At 41.0% G+C, this 26,915-nt stretch overlaps 1 protein-coding gene across 2 annotated transcripts; it reads right to left on the bottom strand.

Annotated features, from left to right (window-relative positions):
- LOC120544166 (complement C1q-like protein 4) lies at positions 1–22,710 on the bottom strand. Of its 2 annotated transcripts, none has more exons than XM_039777769.1 (4): positions 22,450–22,645; positions 21,914–21,964; positions 5,703–5,834; positions 1–505 (listed from the first exon to the last, which is right to left on the bottom strand). In XM_039777769.1, the coding sequence occupies exons 1-4, from the start codon at positions 22,595–22,597 to the stop codon at positions 228–230; spliced, it is 609 nt and encodes a 202-aa protein (XP_039633703.1). In that variant the 5' UTR covers positions 22,598–22,645; the 3' UTR covers positions 1–227. The 2 variants fall into 2 exon arrangements, with proteins under 2 accessions (XP_039633703.1, XP_039633704.1); XM_039777770.1 differs by lacking the exon at positions 1–505 and adding an exon at positions 1,810–3,034 and having other exon boundaries at positions 22,450–22,710.
- Positions 22,711–26,915: the final 4,205 nt, after the last annotated feature.

The raw sequence follows: 26,915 nt of genomic DNA on the forward strand, positions 1-26,915 counted from the left end.
TAGCATTGCAATGATATTTGTTTATTATATGATCAAGATGACAGAAACAAGAGAGAATCAGAAACATTAACCACTTTAAAATTTGAAGGAAAAAAGATCCCTGTTAACAATTATTACTTATTATTATTTGGATGCAGATGAAATCAGTTTAAATCTATGAAGTGCTATGAAGACTTGTTTAAGACACCAAAAACCTGTGTGACTATCACAGAGCTGCTGTTTCTGTCTTACATGGGGAACAGCAGATGGCCACTGAAGGTGGTGTGGTGATTGAAGTTGTCAAACACGAAACTGGTAGCCGCCAGACGCACAAACACAACATCTCCCACCTCCAGCAGCAGTGTAAGACCATTAGAAACACTCATAAAACCGGTGGCCTGTTGCTCGTATACGGCGAAAACTTTCTGTGAGTTCTTGACCAACCAACCCGCTGAACCGCCGCTGCTGTCTCCATTGAAATGCCACTCAAAGTGGTACGCTCCTCTCACCGGGGCACTGAACAGACCTGTTGGACATTTGTTTTTGTTACTTTAAATAGAAAATGAATGGTTACACTTTACTTGAAGGTATCTACATAAGAGTGACATGACACTGTCATGAATGTGTCATAAAACATTATAAACAAGTCATAAACGTTTATGACATAATGCTTTTTTAGTAAGTGTCATTCGGTTTTGTCATGACAAGTTATGGTTAGGGTTAGGGTTAGGGTTAGGGTTAGGGTTCATGTGTCATGACTGTGTCATAACAGTATCATGTGAGTGTCAAGTGTTCATGACAGTGTCATGTCACTCTTATGTAGAAAACTTCAAGTAAAGTGTTACCAAATGAATAAAGTGTTTGAACAGCAACATACAAGTGAAATATATTAGAGATGCACAATATCTCATATCTTTCACATTGGTCCAGTAAGAACCAAGCTGTAATGTAAGCCTACAGAGGCCTGTACTACGAAGCAAGATTTGGTAACAAGGTAACTTCAGGTTCAACCCAGGGTTTTGTGTATCACGACGGTAGATCACTTGCTACCGGGTTAAATCACCGTGGTATCTGAATACCTAACCTAAACAGATAGAGAGAGAGAGGTGCGCTCATAAAAGTTTAAAAATTTAGAGACCAACAACCCCGTTAACATTCCCTAATGGGTATTTTTATGAAAGATATAGATTTAGAGAGACAACAGTACATTTTAAATGTCTACTTAGCGGGCCTCATATTTCGCTGCAATATAGAGCAATGGGTTCTATTACTGATTTAAATATTTTTAATGCTCATCACCCTGAGGCCAATTCCTTGTCCATCTGCTTTCATTTTATAATAAAGCTTGTAAAACATCAACCCTGTTGTCTATAGTCAATCAATGTACATAATTTCTTTCAGGACAAACTGGGCTATTAGAATATGTGTGCTGTAGTGAGGTCACTTGAATGGAAAAAAGGTTGTATGACCTTAAAGACAAATAAATAAATAAAACGGAAAATTAATCTAACAGATATTTATTGATATCACACACAGAGCAATAAAAGCTAAGCCAATCTCCTGTCTAACTCAGTTCCCATATGTCTTGGATGTCAAACTGTGAAGAAATAAACATTATAACTTATACAGGTGACAAAATATATACATTTTTTCAAAAAAGTCCAGATGCTTTTGCCAATAATCAAAGTAATAATGTCATATTTATTGTTATCACACACACAGCAATGCTACACAAGCATTAGTGTTGTCTAAAACAGTTCTCCTATATTTTTGGAGTCATCCAGTGCAAAAATAAATATAGAGAACTTTATAACTCATATAAATGACAAACTATTTACATTACATCTTTAAAAAAGGCCCAAATGTATCCCAAATATCTAAACAGTGACGCCATTATTCTCAGTAGAACGGTAATAGACCGGAGTTATCTCTCTTTTTCACTTTACTCTTTGTTCTCGCTCGGATTCCCTGGAGTGAACTATCTTTTCCACTACATAGTCTTTGTATGACGGACCTGCCTTCCCATTGGTTGAAAAATCTCAACACACTCTTGCAAAGCATCGAACAGCACGGAGCTACGAGCAGAAATGACCGAAAACGTGGTAAATTATGGAAATCGAGTGGATAAATCTTGGATGTAAGAGTTTGGATTTATTGCTAAACAACTCCGAAAAGAGGCAAAAGTTCCAGACTGGATGGAAAAACTTCTGTAAAGGCTACAAAGACAAAAAAAGACACCCCCGTGATTGCTAACCCCTTAGCTTTTAGCAGGAGAAATCGGTAAGAAGCTACATAAAACTGTTATCAAATTATCTAAATATGAATCAGAGGTGCCGTTTGGCGTCGTGGACGAAGCCTTAGGGTTCTGATGGTTTTTAACCAAGTTTTAATTGGAATGTCTGTTTTGATTTTTCTTTTAATTGCATAAAATGCTCTTCTTGATTTGTCTCTCAGCTCATTCACACCCATTTGAAAACTACCTGATGAACTAATATTGAGACCTAAATATGTGTAGTTTTTCACATGTTTCTAATTGAACTGTATTTAGGTAGAATTGATGTTTACTGTAATTCCCAGATCTGTTTTGGAAAATCTGTATTTTGGTTTTGTTTAGGTTGACAGTCAGAGCCCAGGTCTGGCAGAAACTGTGTTGGAGGTCCACGTCTCACGGCAGGTCGATATATAGTTACGTTATTTTAATCTATTAAGTCGTGGACAGGTTACTTAAAAGCCTTTTTTTTTCGTGTGCTGATTACGAAATAGAAAGCAATGCATTTTAATGGGAATCATATTGGATCGTGCCCCGCGTGTGGTAGTACCTTTGTCCCGCGTGTTGCAGTTCCTTTGTCGGTGTGTCCTGTGTGTGACGGTTCCTTTCCCCATTCTTTTTTTTTTCTAACCACAACCGTCCAGTTATTGTGGCGCTTCATTTCCCCGTTGTTGTGTGCCCCTGCGCCTGTGGATCGCATCATGCGAGTGGCGGCCCACGAGTGGCGGCCCGTTCCATTGTTGTGGCCGTTGTCGCGTCCCCCAGAGCAGGTTCGAAAAGCGTCACCTGTACACGTTCAAAAGTCGTTGCATATACACGGAAAAAACGTCAAAATAAGTCATTGCATATACACGAAAAAAACGTCGAAATCGTAACCTGTACACAAATTTAAGAATCAAAATAACGTGACTATTACACGACCTGGCGTGAGACCGGGTTGGGTGTTGTTGTAGGCCTTCTTCTGTAGGGGACAGCAGGACTAGATCATCAGCGTATAACAAATATTTGATGTCAGTATATCCCAGAGTGATACCAGGGGATTTAGAAAGTTCCAGATTTTTTGCCAGTTCATTTACATAAATGTTGAACAGAGTCGGGGACAGGCAGCATCCCTGTTTCACTCCACATTCTTGGGGAAAGAAATGTTTGTTGGTGGCCAATTTTAACTGAACATTTGGTGTTTTTATACATAGATTTTATGATATCATATGTTTTTCCTCCAATACCCATTTCAATCAATGTATAGAATTGAATCAAATGCTTTTTGAAAGTCTACAAAACATGAAAAGATTTTTTCTTTGTTATGGTTTAATTGTTTGTCAATGAGGGTGTGGAGAGTAAAGATGTGGTCTGAAGTTGGATATTTTGGGAGAAATCCAATTTGAGTTTTGCTCAGGATATTGTGTTCACTAATGAATTGTAAGATTCTGCTATTAATAATACTGCAGAATAGTTTTGCCAGATTACTGGTCACACAGATTCCTCTGTAGTTATTTGGGTCAAACTTGTCTCCATTTTTGTGGATTGGGGTTATCAGTCCTTGGTACCAAATAGCTGGGAAATTACCTGAATTTAGGATGATATTGAAAGCTTTTAAGATAACCAATTTGAATTTATTATCTGTGTATTTGATCATTTAATTTAAAATGGAGTCAGTTGATGCTTTGGCAATATTGTTATTTCTGTTGTGGATATTTCTGTTGCCTGTTTGTATATTTCTGTTGCTGTTTTCTGTTTTGTATATTTATTCTGTAAATTTCCGTTCCCTGTTTGGTATTATGTTCTGTTTCCTGTTTTATTTTGATAGTCTAGTTTTCTGTCTTATCGTGTCTTGTTTTACTTCCTGTGTTTTCCCCCTTCCCGTTTCCCTTTGCGTCTCGTCAGATTGTTTTGTGTCCGTTGTCCTGCTTGTGTGATCTTGTGTCCTTTCCCTGTTAGTTTATGTCTGTATCCTGTCAAGTTTGTTCTTTGGAATACTTCCCTGTGGTGTTTTTGTTATCCTTTTCTCTGGAGACATTTTGGATTTTGGGACTTTGTTTTTGCCTTTCTTTGTGTTGGCCTTTGCTTTCTTGATCCCTTTTTTGGTTTGCTCCCTGTTTTTTGTATTAATAAATCTCTGAGCTCCAACCATCTCCTGCCTGCCTGCCTCGTCTCTGCATTTGGGTCCACTATTCCCTGCCTTCATGTAACAATTTCTGACATTCATGCCAATAAATCAATTTGAATTGAAATTAAGAGAGAGACGGAGGGAGTAATTGCTGATATCCATCAGTTTTGTTCTTTTTGTAAAATGTTGTTGACATGAATATGGTCATGCTAATAAAGCCTCTTTGAATTTTAGTTTGAGAGAGACAGACAGACAGACAGACAGACAGACAGAGAGAGACATACAGAGAGAGACACAAAGAGAGAGAGAGAGGGAAAGAGAGGTGCTCTCATTAAAGTCAAAACATTTAGAGACAGACAACCCAGTTAACATTATCAGATGGGTATTGTGTATGGTGAATTACATATAGGCTATTTATCGGCCTGCTGAGCCATGTGTTGCAAGTGGGCACATCGGTTTGAATTATGTTTTTATATTTTTTATTTACTCTCACCATGGCTTCCCACTTCCAGGGTTGTAACTGAAATAAAAGGCTACAGCAACGTTTATGGAAAGCACAAGTGTAATTATGGTCAGATCTTGGTCCTGACTGATGAGGAAGTTATATTGATGAGCGTAGTGATTTACACATCTACAGCGTCGGCTATTTTTTGTCAGCTTCCCTCCTGGGTTAGGAAGCAGAGACTGTATTGCATTTTGCCTGTTAAACCGTGTCTGCGTTCTTCATATTTATGTAGAATTTTAGTTTGCTCTTCATATGTAAAATATGCAGCTCTGGTAGATGTTTGTGATTGGTCGTGCTGTGCAAACCCCGCCTCTTTTATGGAAACCCCGGGTTGATTGAACTAGTTGATAACCACCATCGTGACACAGTTTATGCAGGACCGCGGTTGTTAGGTTAGGTGTAGACGGGGAACTGAAATAAATCCAGGGCATGTTAATCTGGATTCATAGTACAGACCTCAGGACTAATGTTCAGCATCAGTTAGAGTCCACTAAAAGTTATGTTGTTGCTGCTGACAGACTCAGATTATTATTCTCAGTGTCTGACAACATTATGGGATGGATCCCTACAGAGATAGACCTTTTTATTAAAGAGTCTTCGTTCATCTTTCCACTGTTTCCAATGATCTAGTTTGGTTGAAATAAACCCAGTTTATTTACATAATGTTTTGCAAAAAAGTAAATACATTACTTTTACAATGTTTTTCGGTGCGTACAATTTATCATAGAAACTTGATTCATACAGACACTGCTAAATATTGGTAGTCAGCTAAATATTGGTAATCAGCCAAAATGTTCACATCAGTGCATCAAGAAAATGTATTGTTAGAATATCAGAGCTACCTGTGTTTGAGTTGTAGGCATTTCCAATGTTGGTGGGGACGTATTTGTAGATCAGGGTAGTGTCTAATGTAACGGGTCCAATACGTGATTCACCTGCAACCACCAGAGAGGCTGAGAATGCAACCTGCTGGACTGAGAGAGAGAGAGAGAGAGAGAGAGAGAGAGAGAGAGATAGATTTTTAAAGGAACTTTATTCTAACAATGTTCCATCTCTTTATTTACAGAATAATCTCTTTTCAACAGGCCAATAAATACGTATATACATATACACTTAAAGGTCCCATGACATGGTGCTCTTTCGATGCTTTTATATAGACCTTAGTGGTCCCCTAATACTGTATCTGAAGTCTCTTATATAGACCTTAGTGGTCCCCTAATACTGTATCTGAAGTCTCTTATATAGACCTTATGGTCTCGAATACTGTATTGACCTTATTTTTATATATAGACCTTAGTGGTCCCCTAATACTGTATCTGAAGTCTCTTTTATATAGACCTTAGTGGTCCCCTAATACTGTATCTGAAGTATCTTTTATATAGACCTTAGTGGTCCCCTAATACTGTATCTGAAGTATCTTTTATATAGACCTTAGTGGTCCCCTAATACTGTATCCGAAGTGTTTTTTATATAGGCCTTAGTGGTCCCCTAATACTGTATCTGAAGTCTCTTTTATATAGACCTTAGTGGTCCCCTAATACTGTATCTGAAGTATCTTTTATATACATAGACCTTAGTGGTCCCCTAATACTGTATCTGAAGTGTTTTTTATATAGGCCTTAGTGGTCCCCTAATACTGTATCTGAAGTCTCTTTTATATAGACCTTAGTGGTCCCCTAATACTGTATCTGAAGTGTTTTTTATATAGGCCTTAGTGGTCCCCTAATACTGTATCTGAAGTCTCTTTTATATAGACCTTAGTGGTCCCCTAATACTGTATCTGAAGTGTTTTTTATATAGGCCTTAGTGGTCCCCTAATACTGTATCTGAAGTCTCTTTTATATAGACCTTAGTGGTCCCCTAATACTGTATCTGAAGTCTCTTTTATATAGTAAGTAAGTAAGTAAGTAAGTAAAATTTATTTATAGAGCGCATTTCACAGATATAAATCACAAAGCGCTTTACAAGGTACATACACATATAAGTGGGAAGAAAATACAGCATGACATGAGGAGAGACGAGGAGAAAAGGCAACTCCCAGACTATGCCCCTGGATAGGGGTACAGTGTGGGAACAGGAAAAAAACACCTCAGCACATAAGCACACAAGCAATACATTTGCACTGCTGCACACCACATAACAGTACATTTGCACTGCTGCACACCACATAACAGTACATTTGCACTGCTGCACACCACATAACAGTACATTTGCACTGCTGCACATAACACAACATAACAATATAACATGACACGCAGTGGGGGTGGGATGATGGGTGCATCGGGATGGGGGTGATGGAGTAGAGGTAGTCCAGGACAGGCAAACAGACATCTGGTCCTGCAGCCAAACAAAGGCGCCCCGGGCCCCACCGCCCGCCTGACTGGGGAAGAAGCGGTGAAGGCGCGTGGATAAGGGGCTGGAGTGTGGTTGCAAATCAGTATGTATGTCAAAGTTTGTGTATGTGTAGGCCTGTTAAGTCAAGCTACGTCTGGCCCCCGTAATCTGGTTTACTCAGTCCGCACGATTGTCATTGCGATACACAGCCGGTTGCCATGGAGTCAGCCCTGAAACAGGACCCAGTACGAGTCAACAATCAACAGGTGTCTTTTGGAGTCAGGCTGGGGAAATGATGAGTTTTAGCAGGTGGTCAGTGCTAATTCGTCCGTACCTCTGGGTCGTCAGTCAGTATCAAAGCCCGAACTGAGTTTCCCCAAGATGTTGTCCAGCTTGTCCAGAGCTGACTGTCTCTCCAAGATGGTATCCAATTTTGGGCCATGATAATCACAGTATCCAATTTGTGGCTCATGGAGTTCAGAGTCACAATTTGAGTTCCGACAGCTCTGCCCACAGCTTCAACCATGACGGGCAGCCTGGTAATTTGCTCTGTTCCCGTCTTCACTTTAATTTCTCGATAAACCAGGGCAATGCCTGAGCCAATCAGCAAAAGACCTGTTATCATGGTTCCGAATAGGTAGATATCTTCAATGTCCTCCACGGAAAAGAACCGCCCGAACACCCGCCACCCTCTCCCACGCGCCCATCGTAGCCGGCTGCGAACGTCCCGGCAGGGCAGTCAGGTTCCCCCGAACCCGAGCTTCTCGTCGAGAATATGGTGTCAATTGCGCCGAGAGACCAGTTAATCAAATCCATAATTCGTAGTTTAGGAGCAGTGCAGAGAGAGAGACTCTAAAAGTACAAGAAACAGCAGACAGCACGAGACAAGATAGCAAGCAGGGTAGGCCTGGGAGGGAGAGGGAGAAAAGCGACCGCCTTCGTTGAGAGCAGAAAGAAGGAACCTTAGTGGTCCCCTAATACTGTATCTGAAGTCTCTTTTATATAGACCTTAGTGGTCCCCTAATACTGTCTCGGAAGTCTCTTTTATATAGACTTTAGTGGTCCCCTAATACTGTATCTGAAGTCTCTTTCCTGAAATTCAGCCTTGGTGCAGAATTACAGCCACTAGAGCCAGTCCCACAATGAGCTTTCCTTAGTCTGTGCCATTCCTGTGTCTGTAGCTTTAAATGCTATTGAGGAGGAGAGAGACAGGGGGTGGGGGGGTAGTGTGGAGTGTGGGGTGTGGCCTTGACCAACTGCCACTTTGCTCGTTTGAAAGCCATGATGTCTCTCTCTCATGGGTGGGCCAAATTCTCTGGGCGGGCAAAGCAGAGAAAGGGAGGTAACCTTTCCCCTTATGACCTCATAAGGAGAAGATTCCTGATTGGCCCATCTGAGCTTTCATTTTCTCAAAGGCAGAGCAGGATACCCAGGGCTCGGTTTACACCTATCACCATTTCTAGCCACTGGGGGACCATAGGCAGGCTGGGGGAACTCAAATTAATGTTAGATTTTCATGCCATGGGAACGTTTTAAATACATTATATCAACCTTCATCTCTTTATAATAATTAAAGTCAATCTTGATTCTGGCTTTCACCATCCGAGTAAACGGTAGATTCACATTAATATCAACAGAATCATCCACTTTCCTCTTCTTGCTCACATACATAGCCATCTTTCATTGGCCCAAGATGAAGTTTAACAGCTGACATGGCCCTGGGTCTAACCGTGCGTTCATGGACATCGGAAAAACGTTTTTCCGAGTGAAAACGTCACCATTCACGTACCGTCCTGTGGGAATCAGAGGTGGGAAACTCAGGCTGGATTTTGATAACCGAGTTCCCCAGTTGGTGACGTGTTTGACGTTTGATGTAGGCGCCTTTGGTTCACTGAACATATTTCAATGACAAACTGTTTATTGTGGACAAATGCCTCTGCCAAGAAACATACACAGACATAACATGTTTGAAATTATTCATAAATAGGCCCATGTATAAAAAAACAACACATTATCCGTGTCCTTTCCCGTTCTTTGTCCTGCAGATAACACAAACACACACCTGGCGATGTGCTGTTTGGATGCTCGCATAAGAAAACAACAGAGAATCTTCTGTTATTGTGGCCTCCATGTTTTCACCACCTGATGCTCTAGGCTACGGCCAACCGTTGGTGGCAGTCATGCAAAAAGTTGTTATGCCAAACGGCAATATAACAGAAGAAGAACACGCATCCCATGCAACATAAGCAAGCTAAAATCATACCAAAAGTCAGAGTGCTTTTGATTGCTGAAGGAATTGACTACTGGACAGCTAGCTACTAAGTTAAGTACTTACTTTATTTGGGTTTTCTGCTACTTCTTTGACTGTTCTACTTTCTTTCTATTGCTGCTGCTGTGTTTTTGCTGTAATTGGTTTTGGTTGAGCAAAGTTAGTGGTTTTTGTTAGAGTGAAACTAGTTAGTGTGAAGTGTGACTTTGGGAGTGGGGCCTAACGACTCCCAGGTGCTTTGACTGATTAGCGAGGGTGTGGCCTCCCACCGGTAGCCAACACAGTCCCCTCTTTTTATTTAAAATTGGTATTTGCGTGAAACGGCAGCTTCAGCGGCGGCCTCGTCGGACGAAGACTCGGAGGACAAAGACAAAGGAGTGTACGCAGGAGTCTACGCAGGAGTCTACGCAGGAGTCTACGCAGGAGTCTACGCAGGAGTCTTCGCGGGAGGCTAAGTGGGAAGTTAAGTAGGCTGATATCTCATATCCGACCTACATTGCTTGGTGACTTTATCCGGAAATGTGCTGCTTCTCCATTCCTGTCCGCGTGTCCTCTCGGAGATATTACAAACCACGCATTAGCTCGCAAGATTTCCGCGACCCCACCACTCTTACCTATCCCACCCATTCCACACACACACAACACCTTGTGGCCTGTGGAACTGCCAGTCTGCCACTCGCAAGACTGAGTTCATATCTGGCTTTGCATCCCTGCAATCCCTTGACTTCCTTGCTCTCACAGAGACCTGGATTACACCAACCAACACATCCAGCCCTGCTGCTCTCTCTTCTGCCTACTCTTTCACTCACACACCCAGACCCACTGGGAGAGGTGGAGGTACTGGCCTACTCATTAAACCCAAGTGGATATTTTCTCTCTATCAACTGCCAGAGTTCACTCCTCTCTCTTTTGAACTTCATGCTGTCACCATAACTCATCCGGTGCAACTAGTCATCATTGTTATCTACCGCCCACCAGGTCCTCTGGGGGAATTTTTGGAGGAGCTGGATGTCCTTCTTTCAAACATCCCTGAAACTGGCCCTCCGCTGGTACTTCTGGGTGATTTTCAACATCCAGACAGAGAAGTCAGCTGCCTTTCTTCACCTTCTCTCTTCTTTTGCCCTCTCACTCTCTCCTTCACCACCCACTCACAAAGCTGGTAACCACCTAGATCTCATATTCACCAGAAACTGCTCTACATCCAACCTCACTGTTACTCCACTCCATACCTCAGACCATTTCTTCATCTCATACTCTCTCCCACTCTCTCCCACTCTCACAAGCTCACAACCATATCTCAAGAGACACTGTACCTGTCCGCCGTAATATTCGTTCACTCTCTCCTTCTTCACTGGCGGCATGTTCTCTAGCTACCCTCCCTCCATCTGACTCTTTCTTACTCATGCCTCCCAACGCTGCCACAGACACTCTACTCTCTACTCTATCCTCCTCTCTCGACTCTCTTGCCCCTTTCTCTCTTACGCGACCGGCTCAAGTCCTCCCCAGCGCGCGTGGTTATCTGACTCGCGTACGTGCTGAAAGATCAACTATACGGGCAGCGGAAAGGGAAATGGCAGAAATCTAAACACCCAGATGATCTGCTTACTTATCAGTCTCTTCTTTCCTCCCTTCGCTGCCTCTATTTCTGCAGCAAAAAGCTCCTTCTATCAAACCAAAATTGAATCCTCTTACTCAAACCCCAAAAAACTTTTCTCCATCTTCTCTAACCTGCTAGATCCCCCCAGTTCACCTCCTCCCTCCTCCCTTCTACCAATCCACTTTGTCAACTACTTTGTAAAAAAGATAGATGATATACGCTCTTCATTCTCCACCACACCTTCTGAAATCACCTTACCATCCGTCACATCTAGTACTCTTGCCTCTTTCACCCCTCTATCTCCAAATCAAATTCTTACTTTGATTACCTCTGCCCGCCTAACCACCTGCCCCCTGGATCCTATCCCTTCTCACCTTCTCCAGTCCATTGCTCCTGACCTCCTTCCTTTCCTCACCCATCTCATTAACATCTCCCCTGTCAACTGGCTGTTTCCCGATGCCCTCAAAGAGGCAAGAGTGACCCCACTACTTCCAAAAACCAACACTACACTCCTCTGATGTAAATAACTATAGACCTGTCTCCCTTCTTCCTTTTCTATCTAAAATTCTTGAGCGTGCCATTTATAATCAACTCTCTACTATCTCTCAACCAGAACAACCTTCTCGATCCCCACCAGTCTGGCTTCAAGGCTGGTCACTCAACAGAAACCGCCCCTCCTTGCTGTCACTGAGCAGCTTCACATTGCTAAAACAACCTCTCTCTCTTCCATCATCATCCTTCTAGACCTTTCAGCTGCCTTTGACACAGTGAACCACTAGATCCTCATTTCAACACTCCAGAATCTGGGTGTCTCAGGCTCTGGCTCTCTTTGCTGACATCTTACCTGTCAGACCGGACCTACCGGGTAACTTGGAAGGGATCTAGCTCAGAGCCTTGCCCACTCAAAACGGGGGTTCCTCAGGGATCAGTCCTGGGTCCCCTCCTCTTCTCTCTCTATACCAACTCCCTTGGGTCTGTCATTCAGTCGCACGGCTTTTCTTATCACAGCTACGCAGACGACACCCAACTAATTCTTTCCTTTCCTGAGTCTGACACTCAAGTAGCAGCACGTATCTCAGCCTGTCTGACCGACATCTCTTCTTGGATGTCCACTAACCATCTGAAACTCAACCTTGACAAGACTGAGCTCCTTTTCCTTCCAGGGAAGGGCTCTCTTACCCAAAACCTGACTATAACAATCGACAACTCTGTGGTAGTCCCCACCCAGACTGCTAGAAACCTGGGTGTGACACTTGACGACCAACTCTCCTTCACTGCCAACATTGCTGCAACCACCCGATCGTGTAGATACATGCTGCATAACATCAGAAGGATACGTCCACTTCTAACGCAGAAGGCGGCTCAGGCTCTGGTTCAGGCTCTAGTCATCTCACGTCTAGACTACTGCAACTCCCTGCTGATTGGCCTGCCTGCATGTGCCATCCGACCCCTGCAGCTCATTCAGAACGCAGCAGCTCGACTTGTCTTCAACCTCCCCAAGTTCTCTCACACTACACCTCTCCTCCGCTCTCTTCACTGGTTACCAGTGGCTGCCCGCATCCGCTTCAAGACACTAGTACTTACATACAGGGCCATGAACGGATCAGCCCCAGCTTACATCCAGGACATGGTCAAACCATATACCCCAACCCGCCCTAATCACAGCAACTAATCACTCAACCAAATCCAGACTGTTCACTGTCCTGGCTCCCAAATGGTGGAATGAGCTCCCCATCGACATCAGGATGGCTGAAAGCCTACACATCTTCCGCCGAAGGCTAAAAACACATCTCTTCCGACTACACCTCGGTAAAAAAAAAAAAAAAAAAAAAACTCTTTAACCTGCACTTTTGTTTCTTTGTAGCTTAGCTTATTTAAAGATAATGTACTTGCACTTACTACTTGTTGTCTAGAGTTTGGACCTTCTCAGTTGAATGCACTTAATTTTAAGTCGCTTTGGATAAAAGCGTCAGCTAAATGACATGTAATGTAATGTAATGTAATCCCGACCATGTGAACGCTGCCAGTCGGAAAAACAACGTAACTAGGGGGGCGGTCCCTGTTATTCTGAGGTGGCATGAACGCAGCATAATTCAATGTAGAACCGCCCCTGGTTGTATAACTATCAGTGCAGTATAGAATCTATGTGACACCTACTGTATGTATTTAATATGTGATATGTACTATATATGAATTTTCTGTAAACTGCTTTGGCAACATGTTTTCTTTATTCATGTCAATAAGGTGAATTGAATTGAGAGAGAGACAGAGAGAGAGACATGAACCAAATTGAAAAATTAGACAATCTTGAATAAGCCATCACAACTAACCAAAATCCATTAGATTATGCAATTACACAAAAGGATTTAACAGACAAACTGAAATCTCTTAAATCAAGAAAAGCTTGTGGCACAGATTGCATAAAAATGAAATGCTGAAAAACAGTACCCCAGAGTTACAAATTGCAATTGTTAAACTGTTCAACATGGTCCTGACATCTGGCTGCTGTCCTTATGTCTGGAACCAGGGGCTGATCACCCCAAACCACAAAAATGGAAATAAATCAGACCCTAATAACTACAGAGGGATCTGTGTCAACAGCAACCTTGGGAAAATATTCTATAGTATCCTAAATTCAAGGATACTAAGAAAAAAACATACTTTGTAAATGCCAAATTGGCTTTCTTCCAAGTTACAGAACCTCCGATCAATATATATACACCTTACATACTTTAATTGACAAACATGTCCACCAAAAAAAGGGAGGGAAAATATTTGCTTGTTTCATCGACTTTAAAAAAGCCTTTGACTCCATTTGGCATGAATGATCTTTCTTCAAAATCCTTCAAAGTGGAATAGGTGGCAAGGTATATGACCTTATCAAATGTATGTACAAGCACAATCAATGTGCTGTGAAAATTAATAATCAAAGAACAGAATATTTTACCCAAGGATGCGATGTGAAGCAAGGATGCTGTATAAGTCCTGCATTATTAAACCTGTACATAAATGAACTTGCAGACCAGTTGGACCGATCAGCAGCTCCAGGCCTCACACTCTTAGACACAGAGATTAAATACCTGCTTTATGCAGATTACCTTATTTTGTTATCTCCAACCAGAGATGGTCTCCAACATAACCTGTCCATCCTGGAACAATACTGCCATAACTGGGCATTGGAGGTCAATTTCAAGAAAACTCAAATTATGATCTTTCAAAAAAAAGCCAGATGTCTTGAAACCAAATACCATTTTACTTTGAATAACACCCAAATTAAACACATACAAAATTATACCTACCTTGGTCTGACCATATCTGCATTAGGAAATTTCAATAAAGCCATACATTCACTTAAAGAAAAAGCACGCAGGGCAATGTATGCATTAAAAACCAAGTTGTTAAGCATTAACATCCCAATTAGAATCTGGACTAAATTATTTGATAGTGTAATTGTACCGATAGCACTTTATGGAAGTGAAGTTTGGGGCCCACTCAGTAGATTGGAGCATGACTCCTGGGACAAGCACCCGATAGAGACCCTACCACCTGATAGAGACCCTACACACAGAATTCTTCTACAGAATTCTAAAATGTTCAAATGAAAACCCCATAACGCCTGTCGAGCAGAACTGGGACATTTCCCATTACTGCTAAATATACAGAAACCAGCTATTACATTTTGGACACATCTTAATTTAAGCCACAAAGACACACTTCATTTTAAAGCACTAAAAACCCAAGAGCTGAATCCTGAAAATAGTGCCCTCAGTCTGCTGATGGTGAAGCTAACCAACAAGAAACAGTGCCCTCAGTCAGCTGATGGTGAAGCTAACCAACCAGGCTCCCATTAGCACTGGTTCAAAACAACTCAACAGAGCAAAACAGATTATGAATCATTCAAAAGATCAATATTTAGAACATTGGAAAAGTCAAACAAAAACACAAAGTAGACTAAATTGTTATTTGACTCTTAACAGCGAATCTAAATTGGCTGAGTATCTGCACACTGTCAGAGATTTAAAGCAGAGACGGATCCTGACTAAATACACGCTCAGTGACCACCAACTGGGTCAGACAGACAGGTTAGAGAGAGAGAGAGACAGGCTCAGTGACCACCAACTGGCCGTAGAGACAGGAAGACTCAGACAGACAGGTCAGAGAGAGAGAGAGAGAGAGACAGGGTCAGTGACCACCAACTGGCCGTAGAGACAGGAAGACTCAGGCAGACAGGTCAGAGAGAGAGAGACAGGCTCAGTGACCACGAACTGGCCATAGAGACAGGAAGACTCAGGCAGACATGGCTGCCCAGAGAGGAACGTATATGTGCTCACTGCTCAACAGGGGAGATAGAAACAGAGATGCACTTCCTCCTCCATTGTGAAAAATTCTCTTCACTAAGAGACTTACACTTTGTAAAAATAGCAAATTTCCCAATGTTAACTTCAGAAGAGAATCTGGTAGTCCTCCTAGGAGAAGGGACAGCAGCCCCACTGGCAGCTAAATATGGATCTGTCTGCCACAACCTGAGGGACTCACTACTATAAGATCCCAACATCACACATTGGTTTAGGATTGTACAGTCATTACTACATAGTACAGTTATGTATTACATTGTGTTATGTAATTGTTTTGTAATGTAGTATGTAGTGTTGTATGTTTATGACACTGTATAGAATATATGTGACACCTACTGTATGTATTTAATATGTGATATGTTGTGTTTGTGGACATTTCTGTTGCTGTTTTGTACTTGTTATTCTGTATTTCTTTCGTGTATATCTCTGTTCCTTATTCCCCTGTTCATTGTGTGTTTCTGTTTATCCTGTTTTGACTGTGTATTCCTGTTTGTATTGTGTATCCCTGTTCATGTTCTGTTTCCTGTTTTATTTTGATAGTCTAGTTTTCTTTCTTGTCGTGTCTTGTTTTACTTCCCGTGTTTTCCCGCCTTTTTTGATTGCCCCGCCCTGATGTGTTTCACCTGTTGTCTCACCTGTTCCTGGTTTACTCATTACCTCATGTATTTAGCCTCTGTGTTCCCTTTGTCTCTTGTTGGATTGTTTTGTCTTTGCCCTGTCAGTCTGTCTGTACCCAGTCTGTATCCTGTTGGTGTGTTTTTGGAATCTTCCCTGTGGTTTTTTTGTTGTCCTGAGGTCTGTACTACAAAGCAAGATCAACATGGCCTGGATTTCTTTCAGTAATCCGGCTTCACCTAACCTAACAACCACGGTCCAGGATAACCTGTACTACGACGCTGGTTATCAACTAGTTCAGTCAACTCAGGGTTTCCCAATCTAGCGGCGCGCGCGTTCACATAAAAGAGGCGGGGTTTGCGCACCACAACCAATCGCAAACATCTACCAGAGCAGCATATTTTAAACAAGAAGAGCAAACTATAATTCTACATAAATATGAAGAACACAGACACGGTTTTACAGGCATAACGCGATACAGTCGCTGTATCACAACGCTTATTAATATCACTTCCTCATCAGTCAGGACCAAGATCTGACCATAATTACACTTGTGCTTTCCGAAGATAGTGCGTTTTAGCCTATAATTTCGTTGCAACCCTGGCGGTGGAGAAGCGATCGTGAGGCAAATAAAAATATAAAAACATAATTAAAACCGATTATATTACGGCACACCGCGCGGCTCAAGAAGCCGATATTTAATTCCCTCCCATTAAAATATATATATTTCATACAAATACCAATCAGGGAATTTTAACGGGGTTGTCGATCTCTAAATGTTTTAACTTTCATGAGCGCATCTCTCTCTCTCTCTCTCTCTCTCTCTCTCTCTCTCTCTCTCTCTCTCTCTCTCTCTCTCTCTCTCTGCACCGAGCTCCGCCTGGTCTTCTAAGAACGGTGACGCCGTTATCAATCGAGTATTGATTGGTCAGTAGGCGGTGCTTTAACACCAGTTGATCTCTGCTCCCGACCAGGTTAGGTGTTCAGCATGAGTTACCAAGGCGATTTAACCCGATAACAACAAATCCACCTTCGTAGTACAGAAAATCCTGGGTTGAACCTGAAGTTGGCTCGTTAACACCAAATCCTGCTTCGTAGTACAGGCCTCTGGTCTCTGGAGTTTTTGTGGATTTGGGACTTTGCCTTTTGCCTGCGTGCCTCAGTTTGGACTCCTTTTGTTTGCTGTTTGCCCTTTGGATCCCTTTTGCTGGTTTGTTCTGTGCCTTTTTGTTAATAAAAACAAGTTTGAAACTTCTCCTGCCAGCCTGCTCTCTGCATTTGGGTCCTACTATCTCCCGCCACACACAACATGATATGTACTATATGTGTAGAGAGAGAGATATTTTAGAATAAACTTTATTTACAATTTTAACAGTATCTCTTCACAATAAATTTTAACAATATCTCTTCACCATAAACGCCTACAGAAATTTAAAAGAAAAACACAAATCACCTTCACAAACTGCACACAACGCACCATGACTGCACCATACCAATTCAAAAGTTGAAAGATCACTCAGTTTTATAAAACCGAAAATCCTACTCTAGATTAGATCAAAGTTAAAAAACATACGTTCACATCATCGCTACACTTTTGTTCCACTCTGTTTTTCCTGCTGATGTAAATAGCCATTTTTGCTTGCCCTAGAATGAAATTCAACAATTGACAGATGAAACAATTTTTCCCGAAAGTACTTAAAACCCAAAATGAAAGTCTCAATACAAAACCTTTCATCAAACAATTCTTCTAATCTCATAAACAAAGGTTCTAATCTAACACAATGCATGAAAGCATGAAAAACAGTCTCCCTATGAGGACAGAAAGGGCAAGCTGAATGAACTTCTGGATTCAACACTGAAATAAAAGAATTGACAGCAATGGCCCCATGGAGAATTCTCCATTGTATATCACCAAACCTTTTAGACAATGGTGGCTTATATAATGATCTCCATTCAGGTTTTACATCATATCTCAGTTTAAAAACAGAACGCCATGGTGTATCTATTCTCTTTTCTAACACTTTCTTATTAAAAACCAAAACACAGGCTCTATACAGTTTTTTCCATCACTTGACAAGAAATCCAAAAACAAAGATTCACCTGATTTCAGCAAAAAAACTGTACCATCTTCAAGGTTGGGTTTAATAATCAAACACGGAAAGGGGTCCTCAACATCAGGAGAACAAACCCCTGTAGAAAAGTCTCTTAACAAATGTTCTTCTTCAACTGTAAAACATAGTTTAAGTTTGACCAGAAACTGAGGTAATACGCACAGATCTGATTCGTAAATGTTTGGATACAACATCCACATTCTCAAATTAAGGCCCAGTTAATGTCAACAAATGTCCCAAAGTAAAGACCTTGGATTGCAGAAAAATGGTGCTGAACCCCGGCAGATAACAAGCAATGTCAAAACGGGCCCCAAATATCAATGGTTCCTGCAAGAGCCAGTGGAGAGAATATGAGTTCTCAGTCTTGTACACACGAAAAAAACTCCACACCTTAAAAAGATTTTGATAGAAAGCAGGTAGTTCCGATAAATCCAATTTGGTTGGATCCATTAAAAAGAGGGATTTATCCAGTCCAAAACCCCCAATAGTGTGCAAAATAGTGCAACTCACAGCACGCCAGCTGAAATCTGTAGAACAATCAAGTAATCTTTTACAAATTACAAAATACATTTACAAACTGTAACCAAAAGGCAGCCATTCTACTTTGTAAATTAATCAAACCTTGCCCACCCTCATCTTTGGGGAGGTATAAAACACTCTGTGGGATCCAGTGCAATTTGTCCCAAAAAAATTCACAAGAGCAGCTTGAGCTTCCGCTAAAAACTGTGGAGAAGGGTCTACACATGCCAATCTATGCCAAAGTGAAGATGCCACTAAGTTATTGACAATGAGAGTTCTCCCCCAATAGGACATATTCGGTAATAACCATTTCCACTTCTCCAAGCGCCCTTTAATTTTTTCCATCAAACCCTCCCAATTTTTTTGTAACACACTGTCATCCCCTAGATAAACTCCTAGATATTTTATACCCCCATTTCCCCAACACAACCCATCAGGAAGGCAAGGTTTACCATCATCCCATTGTCCTACCAATACAGCATCACTTTTCTTCCAATTAACCTTTGCAGAAGACAACAGTCTAAATTCTTCAATTAAATTAAATAAAATCTGCACATCACTTTGCCTGTTGATCATGACCATAATATCATCGGCATAAGCTGACAAACAAATCTTTTTATTACACCGGTAAAACCAAACCACTTAGTTGACCTCTTATCTGTTGAAGCAATGGCTCAATAGCCAAGGAATACAACATTCCAGACAAGGGGCAACCTTGTCTGATACCCCTGAGAACCTGAAAAGGAGCACATAAGCCACCATTTATTTTCAGCATATTCTCAACGTCACAATAGAGTACCCTAATCATATCTATAAAGTTTTTGCCGAAAACCAAAAGCTGTTAAGCACTCCACAAATATGAGTGCTCTACTCAGTCAAATACCTTCTCCTGATCCAAAGATAACAAGCCACAGTCCAAATTTAACAATTTAGAGACATAAAAAATATCCAGAATTAAAGAAATATTGTCAAATATAGATCTACCAGGGACGCAGTACGTCTGATCCGGATGGATAACCTGACCCAACACTCCAGCCAATCTGCTTCCCAATGCCTTAGAAAGTACTTTATAATCACTGCAGAGAAGCGAGACAGGGCGCCAGTTCTTTATATTTGTGAGGTCCCCTTTTTTTGGAATAAGAGTGATCACCGCTCTTCAGCAACTCAACGGCAACCCGCCCTCCGACAAGCTGTCCTTCAGTACCTCCAGCAGATCTACACCCATTTCCAACCAAAAAGCCTTATAGAAGTCAATCGGGACGCCTTCCATTCTTGGGGCCCTCCCGGACTCCATGCTTTGCAGGGCCTTAGAAAGCTCTTCCAGGGTCAACACCCCTTCAAAACCCTTATTGGCTTCCTCTGACACCTTTGGTAGGCTGTCAAGGAAAATGCTGTCAAGGAAAATGTTGTCCACACAACACTCTGACTTGAGCTCGCTCGTATACATAAAAATATACTGCTCTTCCCCGAATACCAGCAGGATCTGACACTAATACTCAATCTTCGGAGCACAATCCATGAATAAGCCGTTTCTGACCATTCTTTTTTTCCAAATTGAAAAAGTATTGGGACGGTGCATCCATCTGATCAATGCTTTAAAAGCGTGAACGAACCAGAGCCCCCTGCATTTTATGCCCCAGTAGATCAGCTAACTGAGCTTTCTTCTTTGAACAGGCTTCTAAATAATGAATCTCACCGGTAGATTGTACCAGATTTTGAAATTCAATTATCTCTCCCTCCAAAAGCTCTAAAGAACGAGTCAACTCCTTAGTAACGTTATGAGTATACTGTTGAGAAAACTGTCTGATTTGTATCTTACCAACATCCCACCACTGTTGCAATGAATAAAAAGAAGACTTCTTTGCTCTGAACTTCCCAGAAGTACTTAAATGATTCCTTAAAATAATTATCACTTAACAAATTAGTATTAAAATGCCAGTATGCGCTTTTTGGTTTTATTGAGCTTAAAATAAGCTTACAGTGCACCATACTGTGATCTGAAAAACTTACTGGTGTTATATAACATTTATTGAAAATACTAAGATGGTGATTAAAACTATAAAGTCTGTCCAGCCTAGCTAATGAAATAACATTATCACGTGTGTGAAGCCAAGTGTACTGTCTATCATTACCATTTAAAGACCTCCAAATATCACATAAATCATACTTTTTACTAATATGAAATAAGCGTTTACGCTAAGCCAGATCAGGCTCCATGTGATTCCGATCTAGATTATGCTCAGTACAATTGAAATCACCACCCAGGAACAAGAAGTCTTCAGAGCAACAGTTTTGTAGAGTTGAACATAGTATGTCCAAAAAAAAAACATTTGATAAAGTGACTCTCTTAGCGGCAATGAAAGAGGAAGAACAGAGACAAAATCACCACCAATGACTATTCCATGTTCGACTACTTCATTGACTTTATCAACGCTATTAAGAAACCATTCATTCTGGAGGCGGATAACACGCTCTCATGCCCCACAACCTCACCAATAGCAAGACGACATTCCTCCACGCTCACCGCGGTGGCTACTTTAACCGCATTACGCCGCGTGAGTGAACTCAAAACCTGCCCGCGTGGGACCGACATGCTTCCCCGATAAAGTGGATAGCACACGGTCCAACAAAGAACCAAAAAATAGAAAAGACCAGCAAACCAACAAGGGGAAAAGATAGAGAAGAGAAAAATCAGCTTCACTCACAAACTCTCCAGTCACGCTAACACTCCTTCAACTCGCACCCAGACACACCGGAAGTGAGAGAGAGAGAGAGAGAACACAGAGAGAGAGAGAGAGAGAGACACAGAGAGAGAGAGAGAGAGAGACACAGAGAGAGAGGAGAGAGAGAGAGAGAGGAATGTAATTTTAAAAATCATCAAACATTAAACTGATAATTTTAAGTCTTATCTCCTCCAAAAAATGTCCAAACATAAAAAACTATTATCTGTAATTGAAGCTGACAGTTAAAAGCATGTCATCGTTACAGAAGAAAACAGCAGGGGTTACAAACACAGGTGGTAGACTTTGTAGATAACTACAATAGGTACACTGTAGATAACTACGTACTACTATAAAGTACCTGGGGATTCGGCTGCTTCGAGGAGTTACAATCTTCTAACTCTTAGAAGCAGCCAGGAGCAAGAAAAACTACACGGAAATGAATTATGATTACAACCTCTGCAGTTTTCAGTAATTTAGAATAAATGATAAGTTGAACTTCATGCCACACAGTTGAACACAGAGAACAATACCTAGCTGTTGTTGTTTCAGCGTGTCCAATTGAGTCTGCAGCTGTGCTTGACCTGCAACAACAGAGACAGTTTCTTTGTCAGCTTCATTTTACTGCACCTTCAGTTTCTTTGGACGTTGCTGTAGAGATGCATGGATCAGTGGTCAACTATTAAATAAATCTCCAAATATTTTTATACTATCGGTTTGAGTAATTTTTTATGTCAAAACAGTGAAAGTTGTGTGACGTCAGCTTGTTAAATATGAATATTTTCTAGTTTCTTTTCTCCTCTGTGACAGGAAACTGAATATCTTTGAGTTCTGGACAAAACAGGACATTTGAGGATGACATCTTGGGCTTTGGGAAACACTGATCCACATTTTAGAGACCAAACAGCTCATCCATTCATCCAGAAGATATTCCACACATTAATCCACAATGAAAATAATCTGTAGTCTAAGCCCTACTTTGGTCCAATACATAAAAAAATACTTATTTCTATCCTTTTGGATATTTCTGAACTACTATGACACGATGTAAAACAGTTCATTACTGTACCTGTAATCATGTCCGCTTTCATTTGAACCAACCAGGCGGCCATCTGTGTCAGCACAGTGTTGATGTCTGGAGGATAAGTCTGCTGGCTTTCACTTGCGGGGACAGCGCCGAGCAGCAGCAACAGCGTAAAACTCACAGAGATCTTCATTCTGTTGTATTATGTCTTTGTTTTCCCATCAGGATGCGGCTTTATATAATCTTGTTATGTTGAAATTGTGGTCTAATGATTAACTACATAAATAGAAGGTCTTTCCTGTTATTCAGTCAGACTGTTTGATTTCAGCAAATGAGGGGGTGACCAGTTCGGTCATGTTGACCTTATGTGATAAAATTATTGAATGGAATTTGGCCTGATGGTAAACAGATGGTCAGTTTGCGTACGTGACTGAGTGAAGGTCCATCCTTTCTGTGTATAAAACAAATGATTAACAGAGAGGTTCAGTTGTTTTCTTCAGAAAATACTCAGGTCTTTTGATTTCATTTTATACTATTATAATAAAGCACATAACTACTCCTTTAACGCCCACTTAAAACAAACTTCAAGAATAGTCTTTTTCACCTTTGTAACATCGCCAAAATTAGGAACATCCTGTCTCAAAACAATGCTGAAAAACTAGTCCATGCATTTGTAACTTCCAGGCTGGACTGCTGTAATTCCTTATTATCAGGTTGCTCAAATAAGTCCCTTAAGACTCTCCAGCTGATCCAGAATGCTGCAGCGCGTCTTCTGACAACAACTAAGAAAATAAATCATATTTCTCCTGTACCCCCACCCCCAACCGACACCGTCAGACACCGCCTACCAAGAGCCTGGGTCTGTCCCAGGTTTCTCCCTAAAAGGAAGTTTTTCCTCACCACTGTTTGACTAAATTATTGCTCTTGGGGAATTACTGGAATTGTTGGGTCTTTGTAAATTATAGAGTGTGGTCTAGACCTACTCTATCTGTAAAATGTCTTGAAATAACTCTTGTTATGATTTGATACTATAAAATCAAATTGAACTATAAAGAATTTTTTTCCCAATATTTTACATTACATGTCATTTAGCTGACGCTTTTATCCAAAGCGACTTACAATTAAGTGCATTCAACTGAGAAGGTCCAAACTCTAGACAACAAGTAGTAAGTGCAAGTACATTAGCTTTAAATAAGCTAAGCTACAAAGAAACAAAAGTTCAGGTTAAAGAGTTTATTTTTTTATTTATTTTCTTTTTTTTTTAACCGAGGTGTAGTCGGAAGAGATGTGTTTTTAGCCTTCGGCGGAAGATGTGTAGGCTTTCAGCCATCCTGATGTCGATAGGGAGCTCATTCCACCATTTGGGAGCCAGGACAGTGAACAGTCTGGATTTGGTTGAGTGATTAGTTCTCCCTCGCTGTGGGGGGGCAACAAGCAGTTTGGCTGATGCAGAGCGAAGTGGGCGGGTTGGGGTATATGGTTGGACCATGTCCTGGATGTAAGCTGGGGCTGATCCGTTCGTGGCCCTGCATGTAAGTACTAGTGTCTTGAAGCGGATGCGGGCAGCCACTGGTAACCAGTGAAGATAGCGGAGGAGTGGTGTAGTGTGAGAGAACTTGGGGAGGTTGAAGACAAGTTGAGCTGCTGCGTTCTGGTCGGATGGCACATGCAGGCAGGCCAATCAGGAGGGAGTTGCAGTAGTCTAGACGTGAGATGACTAGAGCCTGAACCAGAACCTGAGCCGCCTTCTGCATTAGAAGGGGACGTATCCTTCTGATGTTATGCAGCATGTATCTACACGATCGGGTGGTTGCAGCAATGTTGGCAGTGAAGGAGAGTTGGTCGTCAAGTGTCACACCCAGGTTTTTAGCAGTCTGGGTGGGGACTACCACAGAGTTGTCAATTGTTATAGTCAGGTTTTGGGTAGGAGAGCCCTTCCCTGGAAGGAAAAGGAGCTCAGTCTTGTCAAGGTTGAGTTTCAGATGGTTAGTGGACATCCAAGAAGAGATGTCGGTCAGACAGGCCGAGATACGTGCTGCTACTTGAGTGTCAGACTCAGGAAAGGAAAATAATTAGTTGGGTGTCGTCTGCGTAGCTGTGATAAGAAAAGCCGTGCGACTGAATGACAGACCCAAGGGAGTTGGTATAGAGAGAGACAATACAATAAGCATCACAAACAAGGCTCTGGACTCCCACCATCGCATAACCCCCCCCCCAACACACTACACTTGCACTAACCTGCACTTACCTTCATCTTGGACTTTACATCTACCCATATACTTTTATTCTTTGACAATTTTGCACTCAATCCATTCAACATTTTTCTAATGTAGCTGTTAATTTGTAAAATGTATTTGTTTTTCCTGTATTTACTGATTATTTTATATTGTTGTTTAATATGTTTGTTTGTTCATGTATGCACCACATAAGTTTATTGTTGTGGCAATACAATCTTTTCTGAGTCCAATTTTGATTCTGATCTAGGTTAGCAGTGCTAACATTGCATATTTACAGTGTGTGTCAACCTCTAGATAGAATATGTTATATTCACAGCTTCAACATTGTACAACTTAACCAATAACATTGTGTATTATCAAACCAATATCAACCACAACTATTTGTTTTTTCAATTCAAGGTCCCAGTAGCTCAAAGACATCACACACAATATACACATATCACAAACAGGATGACAAAATAACAAATCCACATAAACAACATAGAAAACAGAAGAGAAGACACCAAATAATAAATAAAGAATCCACATGAATGCACCAAAGAATGTACAAGCATGAGACACCCTCAGTGACAGGGCAGGGGCCGACCCTGTGACTCAGCACGTATGTCAAGGTGCTCTATGAGAGTGCGTGTCATGGTGGCAGTGCAAACAAGTCCAATAGTGCACACTGCATGAAAAGTGGGATTTCCATCCCCGCAAATGCCTGTAAACGCCCGGAAATCCCTCTAATTTTCGGCAGTTATCGACAATTTACAGGCTGTGAACGTCACGTTTGTCTGTGCCACATATTGTCGGAAACTAACCATGACGTATGTGGAGAGCCCCCGCGGAGGTGTTAATGATCTAATTAGAATATGAATAGGCGCCTGGCCAGAGATGTCTGACCTGGCTGGAATTTCCTCACTCACTATTGGATGAAACCACTACTTTTAAACAAGAAACATCTCTCGTGATTGGTTCACAGGTCTGTCACAGGTTAGGCTATTGGTCAACCTGGGCCATCATTATTATATTAATAAAATTTTATATATATACATATTTATTTATTTATGTATTATATATATATTTATGTATATATATATATATTTCATATATGCTATGTTGTATATTCATGTCATGATTATCATAGTTAAAATGATTTGCCAGGAACGTGCTGTCGTGGAAGTTTTCCTTGAAGCAGCAGAGTTAGTGATATTCATGATAAAATCAAAACGAACGACTGTTTGAGAATTAAACCAAAGTTTGGTCTTTGAGTATTTATTTACATTTGCAAATGGAGAAAACACAGTTTCAAAGGTACACGCAGCACAACTGAAAATGTCTTTCTAACCTAAAGTCTAAACATCCAAACATCATATAGTGAAGAAACTCCGTTAAGCCACTCCTCTAAATGTATCTTCTAGTATGGCCATAGTTGAAAAGAGGACATCATTAACAGTCAAACCATTGTCTCACCTTGCCCTCTGCTCTCTGTTCCTAACATTAGCCTAAACAACAGTTTATCTCAGGAGACAGAAAGCTACGTAGTTCTCACTGTCGTAAACAGTCATCGGCCTTCTCCACTTCTATCTAAGCAAAAGACAACAATGTGAGAAGGTTCAGGCTAGTAGAACTAAATAACTCTACTGGGCTATAGTTCACGGTTGCCAACTATTTCACTTGGAGCCTTTTGAATCTACACATGAAGAAGCTAAATCTTGTGGCGTTATAAAAGAATCAAACCAATGGTTAATATCATTAAACAAATGGTTAAAATAAAATTTGCCACCACAGTTCACCCTTTTGATTACAAAATAATCACAAAAATACATTTTATTTTTAAAGATTCAACCCTTATTATAGAATTAATCACACTTCTTATTATTCAACCTTATGGATCTTCATGTCTATTTCTTACATGTTAAATGGAAAGGTACAAAAAAACCTCTTTTAAATAGTAGCAAGAATCAATCTCACACAGTATCAGAGACGGTGTCCAAACATTATTATCATATTCAGAAAGACGGAATACGTCAGAAGGCTCAATCATATTTACCATAAGAATAAAGTGAACTATTTTTCTTGATTAGGGTAACGACATAGCAAACAAAAAAAACAAATCCGAAGACCAAACATAATCTGCTAAAATCCCTGGACCTTAATGTCACTGGTTAATGTCACATCAGACTACTGCCTTATAATTTGTGTAAAGAATGTGTTATGTATTTAACCATTAAAATAACCTGGTGTGAAGTTTGAACATTTACTAATTTCATATCTACCCATACGGCGAAG

The sequence above is a fragment of the Perca fluviatilis genome, chromosome 16 (assembly GCF_010015445.1).
Source record: "Perca fluviatilis chromosome 16, GENO_Pfluv_1.0, whole genome shotgun sequence".
Lineage (NCBI taxonomy): Eukaryota > Metazoa > Chordata > Actinopteri > Perciformes > Percidae > Perca > Perca fluviatilis.

Excerpts from the sequence above, each read along its gene's own strand:
- LOC120544166 (XM_039777769.1), bottom strand. The coding sequence starts at position 22,597 with ATGAAGATCTCTGTGAGTTTTACGCTGTTGCTGCTGCTCGGCGCTGTC. Across the intron at positions 21,965-22,449 it reads GAAAGCGGACATGATTACAG|GTCAAGCACAGCTGCAGACT; the intron begins GTACAGTAATGA and ends CTGTTGTTGCAG. Across the intron at positions 5,835-21,913 it reads GCTGAAACAACAACAGCTAG|TCCAGCAGGTTGCATTCTCA; the intron begins GTATTGTTCTCT and ends TCTCTCTCTCAG.